Source organism: Cavia porcellus, unplaced genomic scaffold (genome assembly GCF_034190915.1).
Source record: "Cavia porcellus strain 051 isolate PalLab524CR breed Dunkin Hartley unplaced genomic scaffold, mCavPor4.1 scaffold_5, whole genome shotgun sequence".
NCBI classification, from domain to species: Eukaryota; Metazoa; Chordata; class Mammalia; order Rodentia; family Caviidae; genus Cavia; species Cavia porcellus.
The window spans coordinates 5774162-5793384 of record NW_026947488.1 but is presented as its reverse complement, the minus strand read 5'-3'; the positions used below and the strand labels follow the sequence as shown (position 1 = coordinate 5793384).

The following is a 19223-nucleotide window of genomic DNA, read 5'->3' as shown; positions in this document are numbered from 1 at the left end:
TATAGCATATAGTTTTATCAGAAGAAGACAAGTTATCGATTAACTTTGTTCCAGTGTTCATCCTGGATGTAAAATAAACCTTTTTCAAGTACTAGGTAAAATGAAATTTCGTTTTCATGTTCTTAAACTTAATTTTCTCAAGGCAGAGCCATCATGAGTGCTTTTTGTCCATATCTGCAATCCTGAATGAGTGTATTTTGTCACATTTTCCCACTAATTATCAGTGTGAGGGCACTGAGAATTCCAGCTACATTGAGACAGACACAGCTCGTACATAGGAACCATGAAGATGTATCATAAATACACCAGTATATGACCTGGAAGAAAGCTCCTTAACCAGACTCTGATAGACACTGTATCCAGACCCTAAGGACTTACATCCCTACAGCTTCACGTGTTTTCTCTTGATGCTCCTTCTGCGGAAGCAGAACACCAGGAAAGCACACACCTATTTATTGTCACAGAAGTCATGTAAAGAATTGTTCTTGTGTTTAAAATGAGAAATAAATACAGTGACTTGGGATTATGTGCAGTAATCAAAGGGCCTAGTCCAACCTGCTGCCTGTTTCTGTAAGCCGGAGTTTCATTGAAGCATAACCACACTTGTTTGTTTCTATTTGTTTGTGGATACTTTTACTCTTTAGTAACAGAGATGAGTAGTTTCAACAGAAGTTGTATAGCCCAGAAGCTGAAACTTATTTAGTATCTACTGCATGCCAGAAAGTTTGCTGCCCCCTGATCGATAGCCAGATTTGAAGCACAGATGTGCTGAGATCTTTCGAGTCTCTTTATATGCTTCTGTCCGTCTTTGCACCACAAGGATGTGGAAACAGTTTTAATGTCAGTAGCAAGTGTGGCTTATAACGGCCTTAGCCTCCCACAGAGAGTAATTACACATAATATATAAACTCAGGACAAAACTTTTTAAAAAAACGACTTTTTAAAGATACTGTAGAGCAACCAAATTCACACAGGAACTGAAAAAGAGACCCACATTAGATGCAGTCCACATCTTCACAACTTTTCCCCAGTTGGCACTCCCTCATTCAGTGGTGATGAGCTTATGCCACACGCGCCACAGTGGGCATGAGCCAAGCTGCCCCAGCAGCCAAGCATTGGATAACAGTTGATTTGTTTTGTTTTCTTTTGTTTTCAACTAAAACCTTACTATCAGGTTTAATTGCAGTGTTGGCACTTTGCAATAAATAAATGGGTTTCCGATGCAGTTTGGACACTTGGTCTCTAGAAAGTTCACCATTACTGCTGTAGTCAGTGTTCCACAAGTTAGGTAGAACTCAAGCCGAAAGCCAATCTTTTTAACTTTTAACCGTTGAGGATAGTTTTTGAAACTGCTAGTTGTAGCTAGAAAAAGAGTAGGCAAATCCTAGAAAAGATAGTAAGGAGGGAAGCTCCAAAATCTGTTTTTAAATTACTCTCACATCTTTGATTAACCCCAAGATGCATATGTGCAGGAAGGACATTACAAAATGCAGCAGAAACCAACAGCTAGGAGGGTGACAAGACTGAGCAGAGTTATTTGTTGGCCATTATGGCAGAACTGATGTTTGGAGTTTGAATCTAGTCCTGCTGCATCAGAGGGTTTTGGTTAACACCTTGAGGCTTCCACTGAAACCTCGGAGAGCCAGGCTTTAAGAGCAGAGATCATGTCCCTCGGACAAAGGGCAAACCCACATAGCCCCTCCCTAACAATTAGTGATGATGGCCACTAATAACACCTTTCAGAGCAGATAATAGAACCACAGAGCTTGCGGTGCATCTGCAGAATCACTGTATACATGAACAGGGAAAGAGTGATCAGTGAGTAGAAGCAAACCCCCAAACAACACTGGCGTTAGAATACATACAGACACAGAATTAGAAGCACATTTTAAATGTGTTCAGAGATTTAAAGAAAAGTAACCTTAACTGTTAACTACAAGTGGGAAATCTCACACAGAATGGAAACTTAAGAATTAAATGGAAATGCTAAAACTAAAAGCCACAGTAGCTAAGATGAAAAATTCCCTGGATCACTGGACAAACAAATTAACAGAAGAATAGGGGGGAAAGGGTAGAAAAATGTGAACAGAGTCTCAGTATGCTGGGGATAGATTCAAGTAGTGTGACAGACATATAATTTGAGGCCTGACAGGAAAAAATTGTTTTTCAAGAAATAATGGCTGAAATCATCCCAAATTTGGTGGGACTGATAGCTCACAAAGGCAAGTTCAGCAAACTTGTATGTACAAGAGAAAACGCATACAGATATATCATAGTCATGGTGCGGAAAACCAAAGATAAAAAGAAAATCTTAGGCAGTCAGAGATAGAAGACATGTTGTATACAGGAAACCATTATGGGTGATGGCTGACTTCGCTCAGAAACCATGGAGACCAGAAGCCTGTGGTGAGCACCGTATATTTAATGTGCTCAAAGCAAGCAGGGAAAAAAGCCTTCTAGTCCACCAAATACAAAGTCAAAATAATAAAACCAGAAGCTAAGAGAATTCAGCAATAGCAGTCCCAGAAACTTTTTCAGAATACAAAGAAATGACACCAGATGGTAACTCAAATCTGATCTACAGGAAGAAGTAATAATATGCTCTGGAAATGATACATACAAAAATCTAGGGGTCTGAGACTCACTTTTTAAAAAATGATTATTTAGTTCAAAATTTGTAACATTGGATTGTATACTTAGTTATGTACATTTAAAATATTTGACCGCAGTAGCATAAAGAATGTGGGGCAAAAGGAATTACATTGTTGCTGGATTTGGTACCACATTCCTGTAATCCCAGCACTCGGAAGGCTGAAACAGGAGGATCACTGCAAGCTCAAGGCCAGCCTGGGCTATATGGTGAGTTCAAGGCCATCCTAAAACTATCATAGAGAGATCCTGTCTCAAAAAAAAAATTACACTCTTGTAAGGTTCTGATACTTTATATAAAGTGATGTTTTCAGCTCTAAATAGACTATAGAATAATGTATATTTTACTTAAGAAGAACAATCAGAATCTAGTTAAAAAGTCAAAAGAATTAGTATTTTAAAATAGAATACTAAAGTGTAATAAATGCAAAGAGAAGAAGAGAGGGAGAACAGAAGACTTTAAAAGGAAATAGAATGAATATAAAACAAAGTGGTGACTCTAACCCAAGGGCCTCGGTAAGGACATAGATGTGAAGGGACTGGGCTGGGCATTTAGCTAAGCAGCATTAGCACTGCTTGGCAAGTGCAAGGTCGTGAGGTCCAGCCCTAGTGCCAAAAACACAAAGATGTGAAGGGCCTAAACAGTCCTTAGAAAGGCAGAGGTTGTCATATTGTACCAAAAATTGCAGGATGCAACTGTGTGTTGGTTTTAAAAGATGACTTTATATACAAAAACAAAAGCCAGAGCTAGGCACAGTGGCCACATCTGTGATCCCACCTCTTAGGGGACTGAGGCAGAAAGATCACTAAGTTTTACCACAGCTTGGGCAACTGATCAACTCAGTGAGACCCTATCTCAAAATGAAAAGGGCAGGAGATACAGCCCAGTGCAGAGGCCTCAAGTTCAATCTCCAGTACTGCCAATTAAAAAGGAAAAGAGCAAGGATTGAAAATAAGAGAATGAAAGAAGGGGCTGGGGATTTAGCTCAGCGGCATAAGCACCTGCCTTGCAAGCAGGCAGTCGTGAGTTCGGTCCCCGGTACCGATAAAAATGAAAACGACAAAAAAAAAAAAAAAAAAAGAGAATGAAAGAAATGTGCCGTGCAAATCATAAGCAAAATGAAACTGTTGTGGCTGTGTTCATATCTGTAAACAGACTTGAAAACAAGGGTTGTTACCAGGGTTAAAGAGGAACATGGTAAGAGGGGGATAGTAGGGATTTTCTGTGCTGATATGAAGAAAAGTTTTCTTTGCTGGTGGATGGTACTTATATGAATGTATAAATTTGTCGGTTTATCAAAATATACCATTAAGATCTTTGCTTTTCCCTATGAATTTTGCAAGTTTGAACAAAGAAAGAAAAACCTTATAAAACATTACCATCATAAGTACATCAAAAATGAAACCTGAGCCAGCCAGGCATGGTGGTGCACACCTATAATCCTAGTACTCAGAAGGCGGAGGCAGGAGCATTGTTACCAGTTCGAGTCAAGCTTGGACTACAAAGTGAGTTCAAGGCCAGCCTGGACTATGTAATAAAAGCCTGTCTAAAACACACACACACACACACACACACACGAAAAGGCCAGGCCTAGTAGCATACCTGCAGCCCTAACACTCGGGAGGCTGAGACAAGAGGTTGCTGTGAGTTCGAGTCAGCCTGGGCTACACAAAGTGAATTCAGGGCAGGCCTGAACTGCACAGTGAAACCATCTCAAAAACACCAAAATAATAAAAATAACAACAACAATAAAGTTAACACTGTAATACTATAACGTTTGTCCCATCTATGTGGTTGTATTATGTGAAAGACGATCTTAACATTTTCATTCTTTTTCAGCTAATAATGTAGTTTCCTTTTCAATAATGCTTTCTTACAGCTTTTTTATTTTCTTCTAAAACTTAACATTTTACTGGAAGTTAGCAGACTTCCACCCTAGAGGCTGATATTTTTCTCACAAAAACTAATGAAAATTTCTGTTTGTGGACATCTGCGTCTGGCATTTAATTTGGCATCCTCCTATATTTACGCAGTTGTTACTCATTTATTTACGGGTACTTGGTTACCGACGGTGCACCAGGTGCTGGGTGCTGAAACAATGCTAGACAGACATGCGGCCTACTCTCCTAGTTTATAGTCATAATTCTACTTTTTGGGGGGGAAGTTTAGATGCAAGTTTAAAGGTCAAAGGGCTGACCTCACTGATGAAGTGACAGAGTCCGCAGCTCTGTCCGGGAACTCTGTGCACCAGATGCTGCCTGTGAGGAGAGCTCCTGTGTTGGGAGGTGGCACGAGAACAGAGCCAAATGCAGTGCAGTGACAGCATGCTGTGCACAGAGGCCAGGCTTCACAGTCAGTGTGCAACGTGAGGCTCAGGTAGAGGTACAATTCTTGTCGTTAGCCGTTGGCATCACAGTTGGTGGGTGATGCCCACACCAGGATCTGTGCATAGGAACCAAGTTTGATGGGGAAAGAGATTTTCCATTTTCTGCTAATCAAAAGAAATGGTTCACTACATCACCCTTCCTGTTGAAACGATTATTCCTGTCTCCTTGCTTCTCATCCTCTGTTATGTGCAGTGAAGTGATGAGGGGAAGAGGGATGAGGAGGAGATAAGCTTGCAGAGTTAAATTCATAAATGTGAAATGAGATACACAGCTAGCGTTTGAGAATTACCACTGCATGAAGATAGCAGAAAAGCAAGTTGCAACCTCATTCAAGTAGTGAATTTAAATGTGTGCTTATGTCTAAGACAATCAGCCTCTAGATTACAAGGTGATCTCTATGACACCCCAGCACAGCCACTCTTCTGGAGAATTGTTTATAGCATTGTTTTTATCTCTCTTGATAGTTTAGGAAGCCAAAGTTTAAAGGGCCGTTGAACAAATGAATTTGGGAATTATAGCATTGAGTTCAATTAAAAAGGCTTTTTAGCTGAAACAATTGTTTACAGCACCATATTTAATCCTATAAAACTGTATTCTAAACTCTTCTGAAAGACATTTCAGTGTTACACTAAAAGTTTTTGCTTTGGGTAATTACTGGTTCATTTGCTTTAAAGCATTATATCATTCTCTTTGGCTTAAGAGAAAGATTACCTTTTGTGCAGGGATAATGGACTTAAATATTTAAAGAAAAAAGAAGTGCATTGAGTATTCCCGATTTTGTTGTTTATGTTCTGTTCTCTGCAGTTTCGTGCCTTAGCGCCAATGTACTACCGAGGATCGGCTGCAGCTATAATCGTGTACGATATCACTAAAGAAGTAAGACAATACTCAGTTCTCCTCACACTACTTTGGACACTCTTGAGTTGTTTAGATGTCCAGTTTTTCTACTTCTGTATTGCAGGAAACATTTTCGACTTTAAAAAACTGGGTGAAGGAGCTTCGACAGCATGGCCCACCTAATATTGTAGTTGCCATTGCAGGAAATAAGTGTGATCTTATCGATGTCAGGTAAGTGACTAGAACAAGAGGTTACAGTGCTGATTATGTGTTCCTTTTCTTAATGAGCACTATCCAGTGTAAAAATCTTGCTTTTATCTCTGACACTGAAAAATTTCTTTTTGTTATGTGGTTGGAGTCCTCAAGTTTCAGGTTAAAATTAAGGTTTCAGCATTTGGAGCTAGTTATATTATATAGAAAGAGACAGGTGTGTAATTTACTTAAATACTGGTCACATTGCACTTGACATTATCTGAGATCAGTGCAGACCCAAGACTCCTGTGATACAAGGTACTTGAATACAGAAAGCACATTTATTGGCAGTTGTTCTCTGCACCACTTCCAGGGTCCTCTAAGCAAGGCTTTTCCCTTTAACTTAGGAAGATGGGTGTAGAAAACCTTGCCATTTCTTGATCATGCCATTTGCTGCATTGTTATGCTGCTAGCAGTACTAAGTTTTATGTAAACACAGAAATAGTAAAATTGGAAAGACCACATGTCAGGGCTCATTCAGCAACCTTTCGGTTTTGGTGTTTCCTTTGTCATCATAAACCTTGTTAATAACTGGGGAGGAGGGGATAATCTTAAGATCTTAATGGGTAGAATTTCTGATTTGCAATTTTTGCCTTCCAGAGAAGTCATGGAGAGAGATGCTAAGGACTACGCTGACTCCATTCATGCGATTTTTGTAGAGACCAGTGCAAAAAATGCGATAAACATAAATGAACTCTTTATAGAAATTAGTGAGTATCTCTGAGTCTTATAGGTTTCCTCTACGCAGAACAATTTCAAATAGAGTTATCTTACCGGTGAGAGTCTCTGCTGTAGTTTGAATAGTCTAGTCTCTGCTACTCTCCTTGGTGAGATGAGATTTGAGAATGTAAGGATGATCTCCTTTCCAGTCCTGGTGTGAGTGCTGGAGAGCGGCTGCTGGATGACTAGCCCTTCTGGGAAGAATGTCAGTCGCTACTGAATAGATAATGCATGAGGCATCGAGGTCCTAGAAGCTGTTGTGTCTCCAGCTCTTTTTGGATCTAAATGTGTTTCAATTAGTCATCCAAGGTCAACAAAAATGAACAAAATAAAGGGAAATAAAATGTAGGTATGATTCCATTGTAGGAAAATGCTAAAAAATTGGTAGTAGGCAAGGAAAGGTAAGGCCTCTTCCAGTGTTAATATGATGACACTAGATGGGAGAGACTGCGGCATGCCTTTGGGGTCCTCTACAGATTGTATCTGTGTTTATTCATTTCATTCAAATTCATCAAAATATTTATTAGGAACTGTTCCAGGCTCAGGGGAAATAGCGTAAAGAAGATAGACACAGCCCTTGCTCTTTCGGAGTGCATGTTCTGCCAAGGGAGGCAGACGTGAGCACCAGATAAATAGGATCATTTCAGATAATAATAAGAGATATGAAGAAAATAATTCAAGATGGAGTGAGCATGCTTGCAGTTGATCAGGGAAGGCCGCTCTGCAGAGGTCGTATCAGAGCTGAACTTGGATAGAACCAGGATTCACATTAACTGAAAATTGCAGGTTTGTACGTGAAAGGAGGTGGCCAGCACTTAAGAACAGTGGACTTATCCATTAAGACACTGAGGCAAAGAGGGCTCTTGGTCCTCTCAAAGGTGAGCAGCCATGAATTCTAGTGCCCATCAGGGCCAGTCAGGGACAGCCTGAGTGGAAGAAGCCTCAGAGCCACTCTGGGGGCTGGGCCCGGACCAAGAGTATGGGCCTCTGGTTGCCTGCTGACTGAGGTTATTTTCAAGTTATATTTTGGTTGGGTCTTTGTATTGCTGTCTAGTTTCCTTAAGGATCTTTATTTTTCTGCAGTGTGTCCACTGATTAGATTTGATCACTAATTCTCAGAGTATTTGCAGACCCACCTGACAGCCCATGGCCTGCTAGTGATATGCTTTTGGCCAGCACTTTATTTCAAGGTCAAAAGGCATGATTTTCAGTGTTGCCCTAGATGTAATGCCAGGTATCCAGGTACATTCTTCAAAGGCAACATAAGGCTTATCAGAAATTTTTAACAGTTTAAATATCTTTGCATGGCATAATATATTAAAACAATCACTTTTTTTTAGTGTTCTTTACTATATCAATATTAAAAACAGGAAAACAGAGAACTTTCCAACAATGGAAACTCTTATATGAAAGCTAGTATGGCTGGGTTTGGTGTAGCTCCGTAGTAAAAGAACTTGTTTGGCATGTATGTGTGATGAGGTCCTAGGTTCCCCGGCACCACAGCAACGCGGGGGGGGGGGGGGTAACTAGTGTACACATTCTCATTTTCGCTAAAAAATAAAAATATTCAAAAAGATGACATTGACAGAAATGGAAACTGAATTTTTTGTTCACTGGATGTTGTAAAACTGTATGAGCACAGTGTCTGGCATGCTTCATGCTGACTTTGTGTTGAAGTATAATATACATTCAGAAAAGAACACTTAGCAGAAGAACAAGTTCAGTACGGTGTCACAAAGAGTCTGTGCTTAGCACTCAAGCTCCACCCCTCAAGGATAGCCACCATTCTGACCACTAACTCTTTAAATTGGCTCTGTGTGTTTTGTGATGTTTTTTGGGGGGCAAGGTGGGAGTCCTTTTTTGTCGTTTTGTTTTGTTTTTGAGATGGGGCTTACTGTGTGGCCCAGGCTGGTCTTGAACTCTCAGCAATCCACCTGCCTCAGCCTCACAAGTGGTGGAATTAAAGGTATATACCACCCTTCCTGGCCACTTTATGTGTTTTAAAAACATTTTGTTTTGTTCTTTGGTCTACCTTCTTTTACACGTCATTGTATTTTTTGATTATGTCATCACATACCTGTAACATGCATTCTCGTGGCTGGTATATGTCACTGTCGAGAATCAGAGTTAGGAGACAGGCAAGCAGGGACTCTCCACAGTGTAGTTATTCCATCAAATTAGACATTTGAGTAGTCGTTTCCAGTCCAGAGCTATCAGAAATAGTATTGCTCTGAACATTCTGGTCATGTCGTTCGGTGAACATCTATACATGTTTTTGTTATCTTTCTGTCCAAGAAAAGAACTGCAGGATCATAGGATTTGCATGTGGTCAGTAAGACTTCACTACCAGTTTTCAAAGTGGTGGTTCTGCCAGTTGACACCACAACAGTAGTATGTGAGGTTCGGTCTCTTCATGTCTGCTGAGCAGTTTCTACGTTTCCATGATAGCGATGGAATTTAGCACTTGTCCAAATACTGGTTTATAAATTCATGTCTTTTGCCTTTTTTCCTGTTGAGTTGTCTATCTTTCTGTTCATATTTTGTACCTCTTTATTTTAAATCTGAAGGATTTGTTTTGTATGTATTAGAAATATTTTCTACTCTTCGGTTTGTCTTTTTGGGGTGGGAATTGAGATAGGGTTTTGCTATGTAGTTTAGGCCAGCCTTTAGTTCATTATGTTCATTATATTCCAGGCTGGTGTTGAACTCAGGCTGGCGTTGAACTTGAGTTCATTATATCCCAGGCTGGCATTGAACTCACAGTGATCCTCCTGCCTCAGCCTCCTGAGTCCTGGGATTTTTAGGTGGCTTTCATTTTTTAACAGTCCTTATATAAACTGGTTTTTAATTTTAATCTCACCTAATATGTCCTTGTTTTCTTTTATAGTAAGCATAATTTTTTTAAGAAACCATTACTGGTTCACAAAGATGTTTTCTCCTGCCTTCTTTTAAAAATACTCATTCTTTTAAAAATTTTTTGTTGTATTTTGCAGTTGCCTCTGTGACACTAGCTGGATTTATTTTCATTTATTGAGAAAAGCATAATGATAAACTTCAGCAACACTCTAAAGTACATTTGAAACTTATTCACCACCATGTGGATTATGAACTGCCCAAAATGGTCGGTGCTCAAGGCTGGGCCACAAGGGCTGTCACAAACTCCCTGCCTGTTAATGTCAGATGTACCTGTTCATTCATTGTGTGTTTACAAAATGCTAGAAACACCAAGGTTGAGAAACAAGATCTTTTTCCCTCAAGAGTTTAGGATCTAACCTGAGGAAGCTTGTCCTGTAAACAAATATATGACAGTATGCTTCAGGAGTGTGGGTAGGTTTTAGTGTCTGCGCTGTGGGAAAATTAGGAAGCTAGAAAGGCATCGGGAGAAGCTGTACAAGAAGCAGCCTTTGGGTTATCAGTCAGATAGGTAGATGGGTGATTCAGGGTTTCTCAAAATTGACAATGTGTGTCTCGGAGCAGTAAACGGAAACCTGTTCATTTTCCTGTATTGTTGGTAGGAGAATAAAGTGACACAGCCTTTCCAGAGAGTCATTCGACAGCATTGTCAAAATTTAAATTGCACATCCTTCTTGCTTTTGTGCTAGATCAGATCCTGGGAATGTGGTTTATGTGTCAGACCATTGCCCAGGAAGTAGAATGGTGTGACCGTAGGTCCTGCACTCTCTTCATTTATCCTGTATATTACTAAACACTGTATTGCTAAACACTGAGAGTGAACTTGATACCCATCAGTAGAGAAATGGCTGATAAATTACAATACGTATATACCATACGGTATTGTACAGCTAGTAGAGATGTACCAGCCCCACACTGTTCTGTGGTGGAACAATCCCCAAGGCATCCTGGGTGAAAGTAGCAAGGAAGAGAACAGTGCATACTGTTTGCTCCCGTTTGTGCTTCACAAAGGGGAGCCAAAGGGAATGAGACATAGCCGTGCATGCTTGCAAATGCCCGTCCCTACAAGGCTGCACAAGCAAAGGGTCACAGTGGTCAAAGGACAGGCATATTCCAATGGAATCTTTTTAATTTTAACTTTTTAAATGCTATGTGATATCCTTCAATCCTGGGACACAAACAGGATGTTAGTGGAAAACTCGGTGACATCCAAACAAAGTCTAGAGTTGATGATGATGTGCCAATGTTGAATTGTTCATTTTGACAAATGACTGTGACAGTGTAAGATGCCTCAGCATTAGGGGACTGAATGAGAACATGCAGGAACTCTATTTGTCCTCTTTGCAACTTTTCTGTAAATTATTCCAGGGTAAAACACTTATTAAACTTTTTTTTAGTCTAATGAAACCTGTCAGATTGCATCTGCAAAATTGTTGGTCTGAGAATAAACAGATTTGGAAAGTTGAGGCTAATTCCCTCCCCTGCTGTCTTGATGTAGGTCGAAGAATTCCGTCCACCGACGCCAACCCGCCATCTGGCGGTAAGGGCTTCAAACTCCGAAGACCACCGTCAGAGCCAAAGCGGAGCTGCTGTTGACGAGCCTCAGCCTCTCAGACTTGATGATGTAAGTGAGCCTGAAGTTGGCAGGAGGGCTGCAGGCCCTGCCGAGCTGCTCTTGAGTCTTCTTCATAAAAAAGGACTCGCAGACATTGACCAGTGTGTTCTCTGAAGACTGCAGCAGTGTATTTCAGTCTGTGGACTTGTACTATGTCAAGAATGGTATACAAAGGGACTACATCATTGGCTTTTGACCTTGCTGAAAGGAACATCTAATTGTATGGATGGTAGGGTTAAATTGCTGAGTAGTTTTGTAATCAGGATTTTATGTAACATTTGTAAAGGGAAAATTAGCACTTTCATGGTTTTTGGGAGGGAGACTTTGTGGAGATTATCATTTCTTTGGTTTTCCATCGCCACTGTTAGAGGGAATTGTATCATTTAAAATGTAGAATTTTGCAAGTGGAGAGCTGGCAGTTATTATTTAAAAGTGAAATGGGTTATTTATGGGATGGATGCAGACAATGACATCTCCGCCATCTCTGATGCACTTTCATTGAGTGTGTTAGCCTAAGACACATGCAGTAAGCTGACAGCATCGCGCAGCCACCGCCTCCCGGGTTTGCTTCTCACTCTGCTGTGTGTGTGGCACCAGACGCACTGTCAGCACCACTTTCAGTAAGCTCTCGTGAACACGGTGGTGGTGGTAGAGAAGCTGCCTGCAGTGAATCAGACTGCCGATGTTCTAAACTGACGGCATAAAAAGCAAGGAGACGAAAGAAAGTACAGGAAGTAATGTAAATGCTGTCGATTTTTTATTTAACCCAAGTATTTTGGTGGGGAAACAAGTTGCTTCGCATATGTAAAGTCACAGTCTATATTTATGAGACCATTGCTTAAAGATTCTATGTAAATACATTAATTAATTGTTTCAGTACTCCTGCAGGAATCCTGCACATGCCCACCCATTTCCCAGCCTGTCTGTGGGATATTCTGAGGCACGTACGTGTTGTGCAGAGACGTAAGGGTGCGTAACTCATAGTCTTCTGTGGTCTCTCTGCCTTCCTTTCTGCCCACCCTTCTTCCCCCACATCCCATCTGGAAATAATAATAAAAAACACGTGCTACTTTGACAAGTCCTTCCTAGCCTGGGGTAAAAGAGGAAGCTCCAGGCGCAAATCATTTACCTGGTTTTGGTAATAAGTTTCTTTTAGCTTTTACAGCAACCTCGGACCAACTGTTTTAAGGGCACTTTCCTTGTTAACAATTTAGCTTTTCTCTCTGTTTCCTTTATTTTCCCCTGCTTCTGTTAGTGGTTAACACTCTTTTCCCTCAGGGAGCCTAATGAGGTTTTTAATATAATCTAAAAATAAAGCACTGAAGTGAAGTTAGTGAAAATTTGTTCCTGGTCTAATTTGGCACCCTTCCAACCTGAGTATTTTAAGAGAAGGAAATTTACAAGATTAAATAGGAAATGAAACAGCTTGAATTTCATACTAAATTGTGTTTTCAGAGCTATCCTTAAACTGAACAGTCAAAACTTTTAAAAATAAATTGTTATTTCTTTGTGTCCCCCCATTTTATATGTATAGATTTCCATGGGAAAATTATAATTCACATTAAGTAAGAAACAAAACCTTTTCCTGTACATCTCGAGCATCTGAAGGTTGTTTTCTGCTTACTAAAATCGTATCGAAAGAAAACAGTAAGTGAAAATTCTAATGTTGTTCCATATAAAGTACATGTAGGTTCCATATCTTCCCAGTGTTTTGTTTCAAGCCAGCATTAAATTGGCAACTTGTAGAGAAACTGTGTGATTCCCAGGGCTGAACTGTTTATTCCTAAAGGTGGCTTAATTACATTTTATGTACCTTCAGATGGTTCCAGGGCATGCCCGCACCACCCTGGTCTGTCCCTAGCAGTCCCAACTGCTAGGCCTCTGTCTCCATGACAACAAAACAAAAACAAAGGTTTCTTGATTTATTGCAGAAGAGGCCATGCCTGTGTGGCCTTTCTTGCCTTATTTCACCAAAAAAAAAAAACCCCACAAATGTATGACCTTCACCAAACCTGCCATTAGATGCTGGTCATCCCCTGGTGCCTCTGTAAATGCAGTCTTCTGAGCCTCGTCTGAAACCTGTGATGCATCTCAGCATGATTTTCTAGCCCACTACTAGGCCATCTCTTTGACTCTTTGCAGCTGGTCTTTCTTGCTGGTTTCTCTTGCTGACTTTTATACCCTTGCCCATATGTAGAAGTAATTCTGTTTGACCACAGCCACATGTCTTATTAAAAGCACAAGTGGCATGCGTGGCGTTTGTGTTTGTGCATTGCTAAGATGCTTTGCCCTAATTTTCATCAGTCCATCCAAGATATTGGTAAGGCACTGTTCCTCTTGTTGTGTTAGTCTAATGCTTAACAATGAAAAGTGTTTGTATCTCAGATCCGTAAATCACGTTCAGTAAAAACAGGGTGAAAAGGTCTTGTGAGGACTTCGTGTCTAAAATGGAAAAATGATTATTAAAGTCAATCAGTGCTTTATTTTAAACACATTTTTTATTAACCTAAGCAGTGATCAGAAAATTATGAGAAAAAGCTAGACTTCAAAGAAATTAGAACCTATCTGTAAAAATCTTTTGGTTCCCTCATAGCACAGCCATTTTTTAAAACTTTGGGGACTAAACAGAAGGGGAAAATCATTAATTAGCTGCAAGTGTGTATTGATTCTTTTCAGAGAAATTGAAATAAGCTCTTTGCAGGTGTCCAATCCTAGAAACCATTGGTCTACAGATCTCTCCTTTTACATAAGTGTTTTTCTGATTCTCTGATAACTAATTAGCTATCATGTGATTAAAAGAACATAAAGTAAGAGTATGATTAAGTGTCCTTCATTTTAAACTCTCTGTAACAAGTGATTGGGGAGAAGTACCTACTGCAGGCTCTTCTGTTTCCAAGTGAAACCTCCATCACCTGCTTGTCAGCCACCGTCGGGATAAATTCTGCACAGAGCAGCTGCAAGATTTATTCCTTTTAAAATAAGAAATGTTCCCTGTGTGTGATGCCTCTTCTCTCACTGTGCTCATACTTCTTGGACACCTACCCAGGTCTGATAGGGTCTAGCCTTTTACATCAGACATTGATCTCCTTAAGCTGCTAGTGTCCTTCTTAAGATTATCAGTTCTCTTTATTTTTAAATATATCAAGGGGAAGAAAACCATGCTTAATTTTAGAAATTCTCTTCTATATCAATTTCTTGTCTCAAAAAAATGTATCTAGAAGGCCTCTTAAAACTCTGAGACATACAGTAATGAAAATGTCCTTTACACAGCTATTTCATGGTTTTCCTGGAACTGTCACCCAGAATGTGGATGTTTACGGCCTTGAGTTGAAATGGCTAAGTCAGTTTTGTATTAACACTGCCCTAATTGGGATGTTGGCCTCCAAAGGGCATTTGTTCGGTTATATGTACCTTTCACATTCTAAGACTGGATTGCAAAAGGCTATGTAAATCCTGTTGACCACTTTGTCACTTGTTCTTTTCCAAGCAAGGACATGATGCACGGCCCTAGATCATGAGCTATAGGTACACAGTGTGTTATTTCTGTAACAGATGAGCCCATGAACATCCAGCTGTCTCAGTAAGCCCTGGGTAAATAATGAGAGAATTATTTTTCTCCCAGAGCAAAGTTACTGGAAATCCCTTAGCCTTGTCTGTGCTAAATACCAGCTTTGGAACATTTGGAGAAAGGACAGCCCACACACTCAGGCCAGCTTTCCTTTCTAAACTCATTAGGCTGTGAATGTTTGTCCTGACTGACAGTAGAAACCCAGATAGTGTAAATTACTTAAATTTGTTTTAAAGGGATGAGCAACACAATTTTTGTTTACTGTCTGATTTTTAAGAGGTACTCTACCTCTTAACGGTTAATAGGTTTTGAAGGAAAAAATAGGATGTATCTTCAAGGGTCAAGCTGTTAAGTATATACCTGCCTTCAATCAGCTTGGTTCATCAAAAAATGTTTACTAGGGCTCAGTGATAGAGCACTGGCCTCCCATATGCAAAGCCCTGGGTTCTATCTTCAGCACTGCAAAAAAGAAAAAAATCCTTAATGATTCAAAATAATGTCAGGGTATCCTGTGATACGTGATTTAAAATATATGTATATTCCTAGCAGAAAATTATAGAGGAGATAAACAGTATACTGTACGGTTTTAGAAAAAAGAAGTGAGGACAGAATTTAGCCTAGGACTTAAAAAACAATCTCTGCAAATTTCTTTTGACAGCAGAGTTGCTTGTCTTGACTTCCAGTAATAGAAAACCAGGCAATTTGATTATCTGATTTGCAAGAAATGTTAATGAAATTCCAAGGCATTTGTCCTGTTTTATGTGCAAATGAAAGTCTAAAAAATATTAGAAAGGCATTACGTTTTTCACTCGCCTCCATTTTTTTCATCTAAGAGAATGAAAAGTGAGAGGTCCATTGTGATGAAGTTTCATTAAACATAATAAGGAAAGTGAATAAATAGAACCCAGAATCACCATATTTCTCAGTTCAGACTTTAGGACTCACTTAGCACATAGGAAAATGATTTACTTTCTAAATCTAGAAGGACTTCTAGTCACATAGATCAAATTTAATTTGATGATCTGTTCCATCAGAAATAACTAATATCTATGTTCTTTCCTTTCAGAGGATAATCAGTTACAGATAGGCTAGAATATTTTTGGCTTCAAAACAAAAGGAGTTAGAAGTTTAATTTTAAAAATCTCAAACCTTTCATCTGTTTCTTTTGTTATGTTGAGCATTTTCAATAGTAAGATTAGGATACACCAACAGTAGATGAAATTAAAACCGTGATGTGTAACAGATTTAATACAAAAAATTTTAATTTGTTGCTAGTTCATTTTGAGATGTTTGATACCCAGTGCCTCATCAAAATGCTTCATAATTGCAGTAAACAAAATTTGGGGTAGCTTTCCGGGAAGGAGAATTCAGGTGCCATGTCCTTTCTGCCAATTAACAGAAAGTCTTAAGATAGCAATTTTTTGATAGAACCTTCTTTAGCTGCCAGTTCTACACTGTAGACCTTAATGCCCTCCATAATCATGCAATAGAAACAAAACATGCTGGTTTGATTAAAGCTGTTTCTTGATTCAGGGACTTTCCAGTGTTTAAGGAAACGTTTAATGCAAAACTTTGGAGCAAATTATCTTTAAAATAGCATTTCATGTATGGGGCCAGTAATCTTCACTTAGAATTGACGTTGCCAAGGAAACCTCTGAAGCCTCTGAAGACACGTTGTGTGGGAGCTGGGTTACATCTTCCCCAAGCCCAGTTCGGAGCTGACTGGTCCCCCAGCTGGAGTAGGGCCCACTGGGGTTTGCACCTGTGCCTCTAGGGAGCATCCTCTGCCCCTCTTTCCGTGGCAACATTTGACTTTGCCTTGGGCCGTCCACCTAAGATACTTGGCCATTATTAATTTTTTATTAAGTTTTTAATCATTCGTATCCCATGGAATTTTTTTTCAAAACATCACTTGAATGTGTTGACGCTTGCTTCCTTCCTGTATGACGTTATTTCAGAGTTCATGAAACTTCATGTCAGAGGGACCCGTCCACTAACAGTGGGAGAAAGTTATAGGCAGCTGGCCGGTCAGAACAACTGATGGTGACTCTATTTTTAAACCATTTGTTGTCAGTGAAGACAATTTCGTTGCCCTGGAAGAGGTCTTGGATTTTGTGTGGTAGCTGTCGTTTGCTCTCATCCAGCTCAGTCCTTCTGTCATGTCACTTTCTCCGTCACTCACACAGTCATCAGTCTTCCCTCGGACCTGGAACATTTACATCTGCCTTCCTGTGATTGCAGCAGGCTTCCTGTCTTTCTTCTTTTACTCTTCTCAGTGTCCTGAAAGTTTTCCTTAGAGACATGCTGGACCAGCGCCCTCCTCACCACCCATGACATGCACCCCTGTGACCTTCTGTGGTCACAGTGACAGGGCTGGCCCGCTCTGTGCAGCAGGAAGGCAAGCACATGCAGCACGGCGAGAAATGCAAAGACCAACTGAGGTAAAGAACCACAGGGCTCCAGAAAGGGAGTGGGCAGCCTTGACTCAATTGCCAAAATGCTTTTCACTGGTGATAGGATAATTAGCTTAAGTGTCAGAACTTCTTGAGTTTGTAATAGAGCATGTGTTAAAGTGTGTAAAAGTCCAGATTAAAAGTCTGGAACAGAAACAGCTATAGAGATGAGCCTAGACATTAAAAAAAAGAGAGAGAAGCTAAGTCATCATACCAGCAATTCTTATTTCTCCTAAGAATATCATGCCTTTTCAAGACCTGATGTAAGGAGTAAGATATTTGTGCCTTTTTATAATAGCACCTATTGCGAATAACATTAAGTTGCTTAAAATGTTAGCTGCCATGTAACACAGTAAACAAGCTTATAACTGTGGCTTCACACTGCATGATGAACTGCCTGAAACACTGTAATGATGGTTTGCCAAGCTTGTGTGGATGTTTGAAGACTTTATGTTTGCGGTCTCAATCTTGGGCTGGACCTAAGTCTATGTAAATCATATGATGTCTGTATGTTTGTAGATGCTGATAGAACAAAACTAAACCTTTGGCTTTTCGTTGTATAATTTTTTTATACTCATGCTAGTAGTAGGCAGTTTGCAAATGAAGGTAGAGTTGGCATACTTTTTGATGATACTGTTTTAGCTTGAATATTCTATAATCAACTTTTTATAGAGTATAACATGCTAAATCACTATAAAATTTGTTCTAAGAAGGGTGTAAAAACTTTGTTAATAAAATATTATGTTTACAAATATGTGTATTTGCCTTTTAGTGGTTTCTTCTTGTAAAGGTATTCATCACACATTCTTAGCTCAGTATTCTGAAGTCATTTCAAAACGATTTTTGGAAACTGAAGTCCTAGAAATTGTGACTCTGATGATTTCCGTGAGCTCTCAGGTATTTGTATCAATGGTTCTAGTTGTACAGCCTCCACATCTCGGTCTTACACTTCTCTGTCTCCCAGTGTGTCACAAGTTGAAATGGACGTTGTTGCTGGTGCAGGCGTGCAAAGCCACCAGGCCATGTAGAGGGAGCCCTTGTACCCTGTACAAAAGAGGAAGCGCTAGGTTGGGTGGCACAGGTCTGTAATCCACTGGAGTCTGAGGCAGAATGATCTCAAATTTGAGCCACGCCTGGCCAGTTTAGCAATTTAGAAACTCAAAAATAAAGAAGACTGGAATAAGATTTCTAAAAAGTAATAAAAATTAAAAAGCCTGGGGATATAGCTTGGTGTGAAGCCCTAGGTGAGCCCTAGGCTCAATCCCTAGTGTCAAAAAAAAAAACAAAAAAAGATTGGCACTGCGAGGAGCCTTATTTCCTAGAAAAAAAGATGGTTTGGTTTGATTTGTTTTTTTGAGACAGGCACTGTATAGTTGAGCTGGTTTTGAACTCACTGAGTAGCCCAGGATGGCATCAAATTCACAGCAATCCTCCCATCAGCTTCCCAAGCACCTGTGCTCCTGGTTAAAAAATGTTTCTGCGCATCTCCCATTGTTCAGGGGATTTCATCAGGGACACCTTGTTTGTCTCTGTGCTGCAGTTTTGTTAGGAGGGATCCAGAGAGCAGAGAGGGTTGGAAACATGGGCTGGGTTCTGAGCCCAGCTGCACCCTCCCGGCAGTGTGGCCCTTGGCAGAGTTCTCCATTCCCAGAGTTGTGTTACCTTGTCTCCACCAGGGACAGTCATAACTTGGCCCTGTGGCAGTTTGGATAGGATAGCCCAGTAACAGGCATTTGTGAGGTTCGGTGTGGATGACAAGCACTCATGTGGGACTTTGACAAGCCATCTCCCTGGTAATGCCCTTCTGATGCAGGTAAGAGCTGTTTGG

The 19223-nt window shown here is 40.1% G+C and overlaps 1 protein-coding gene across 2 annotated transcripts in view; it reads left to right on the top strand.

Annotated features, from left to right (window-relative positions):
* Rab22a (RAB22A, member RAS oncogene family) overlaps positions 1–18149 on the top strand; it is a 68123-nt gene extending 49974 nt beyond the window's left edge. The window contains exons 4-7 of one of the 2 annotated variants that reach the window (XM_003462029.5): positions 5842–5913; positions 5999–6105; positions 6727–6836; positions 11258–18149. In XM_003462029.5, the coding sequence (XP_003462077.1) occupies positions 5842–5913; positions 5999–6105; positions 6727–6836; positions 11258–11355 (387 nt within the window). In that variant the 3' untranslated portion in view covers positions 11356–18149. The remainder of the gene's footprint in view (positions 1–5841; positions 5914–5998; positions 6106–6726; positions 6837–11257) is intronic. The other variant, XM_023567673.2, reaches the window with a different exon arrangement.
* The last annotated feature ends 1074 nt before the right edge of the window (positions 18150–19223 follow it).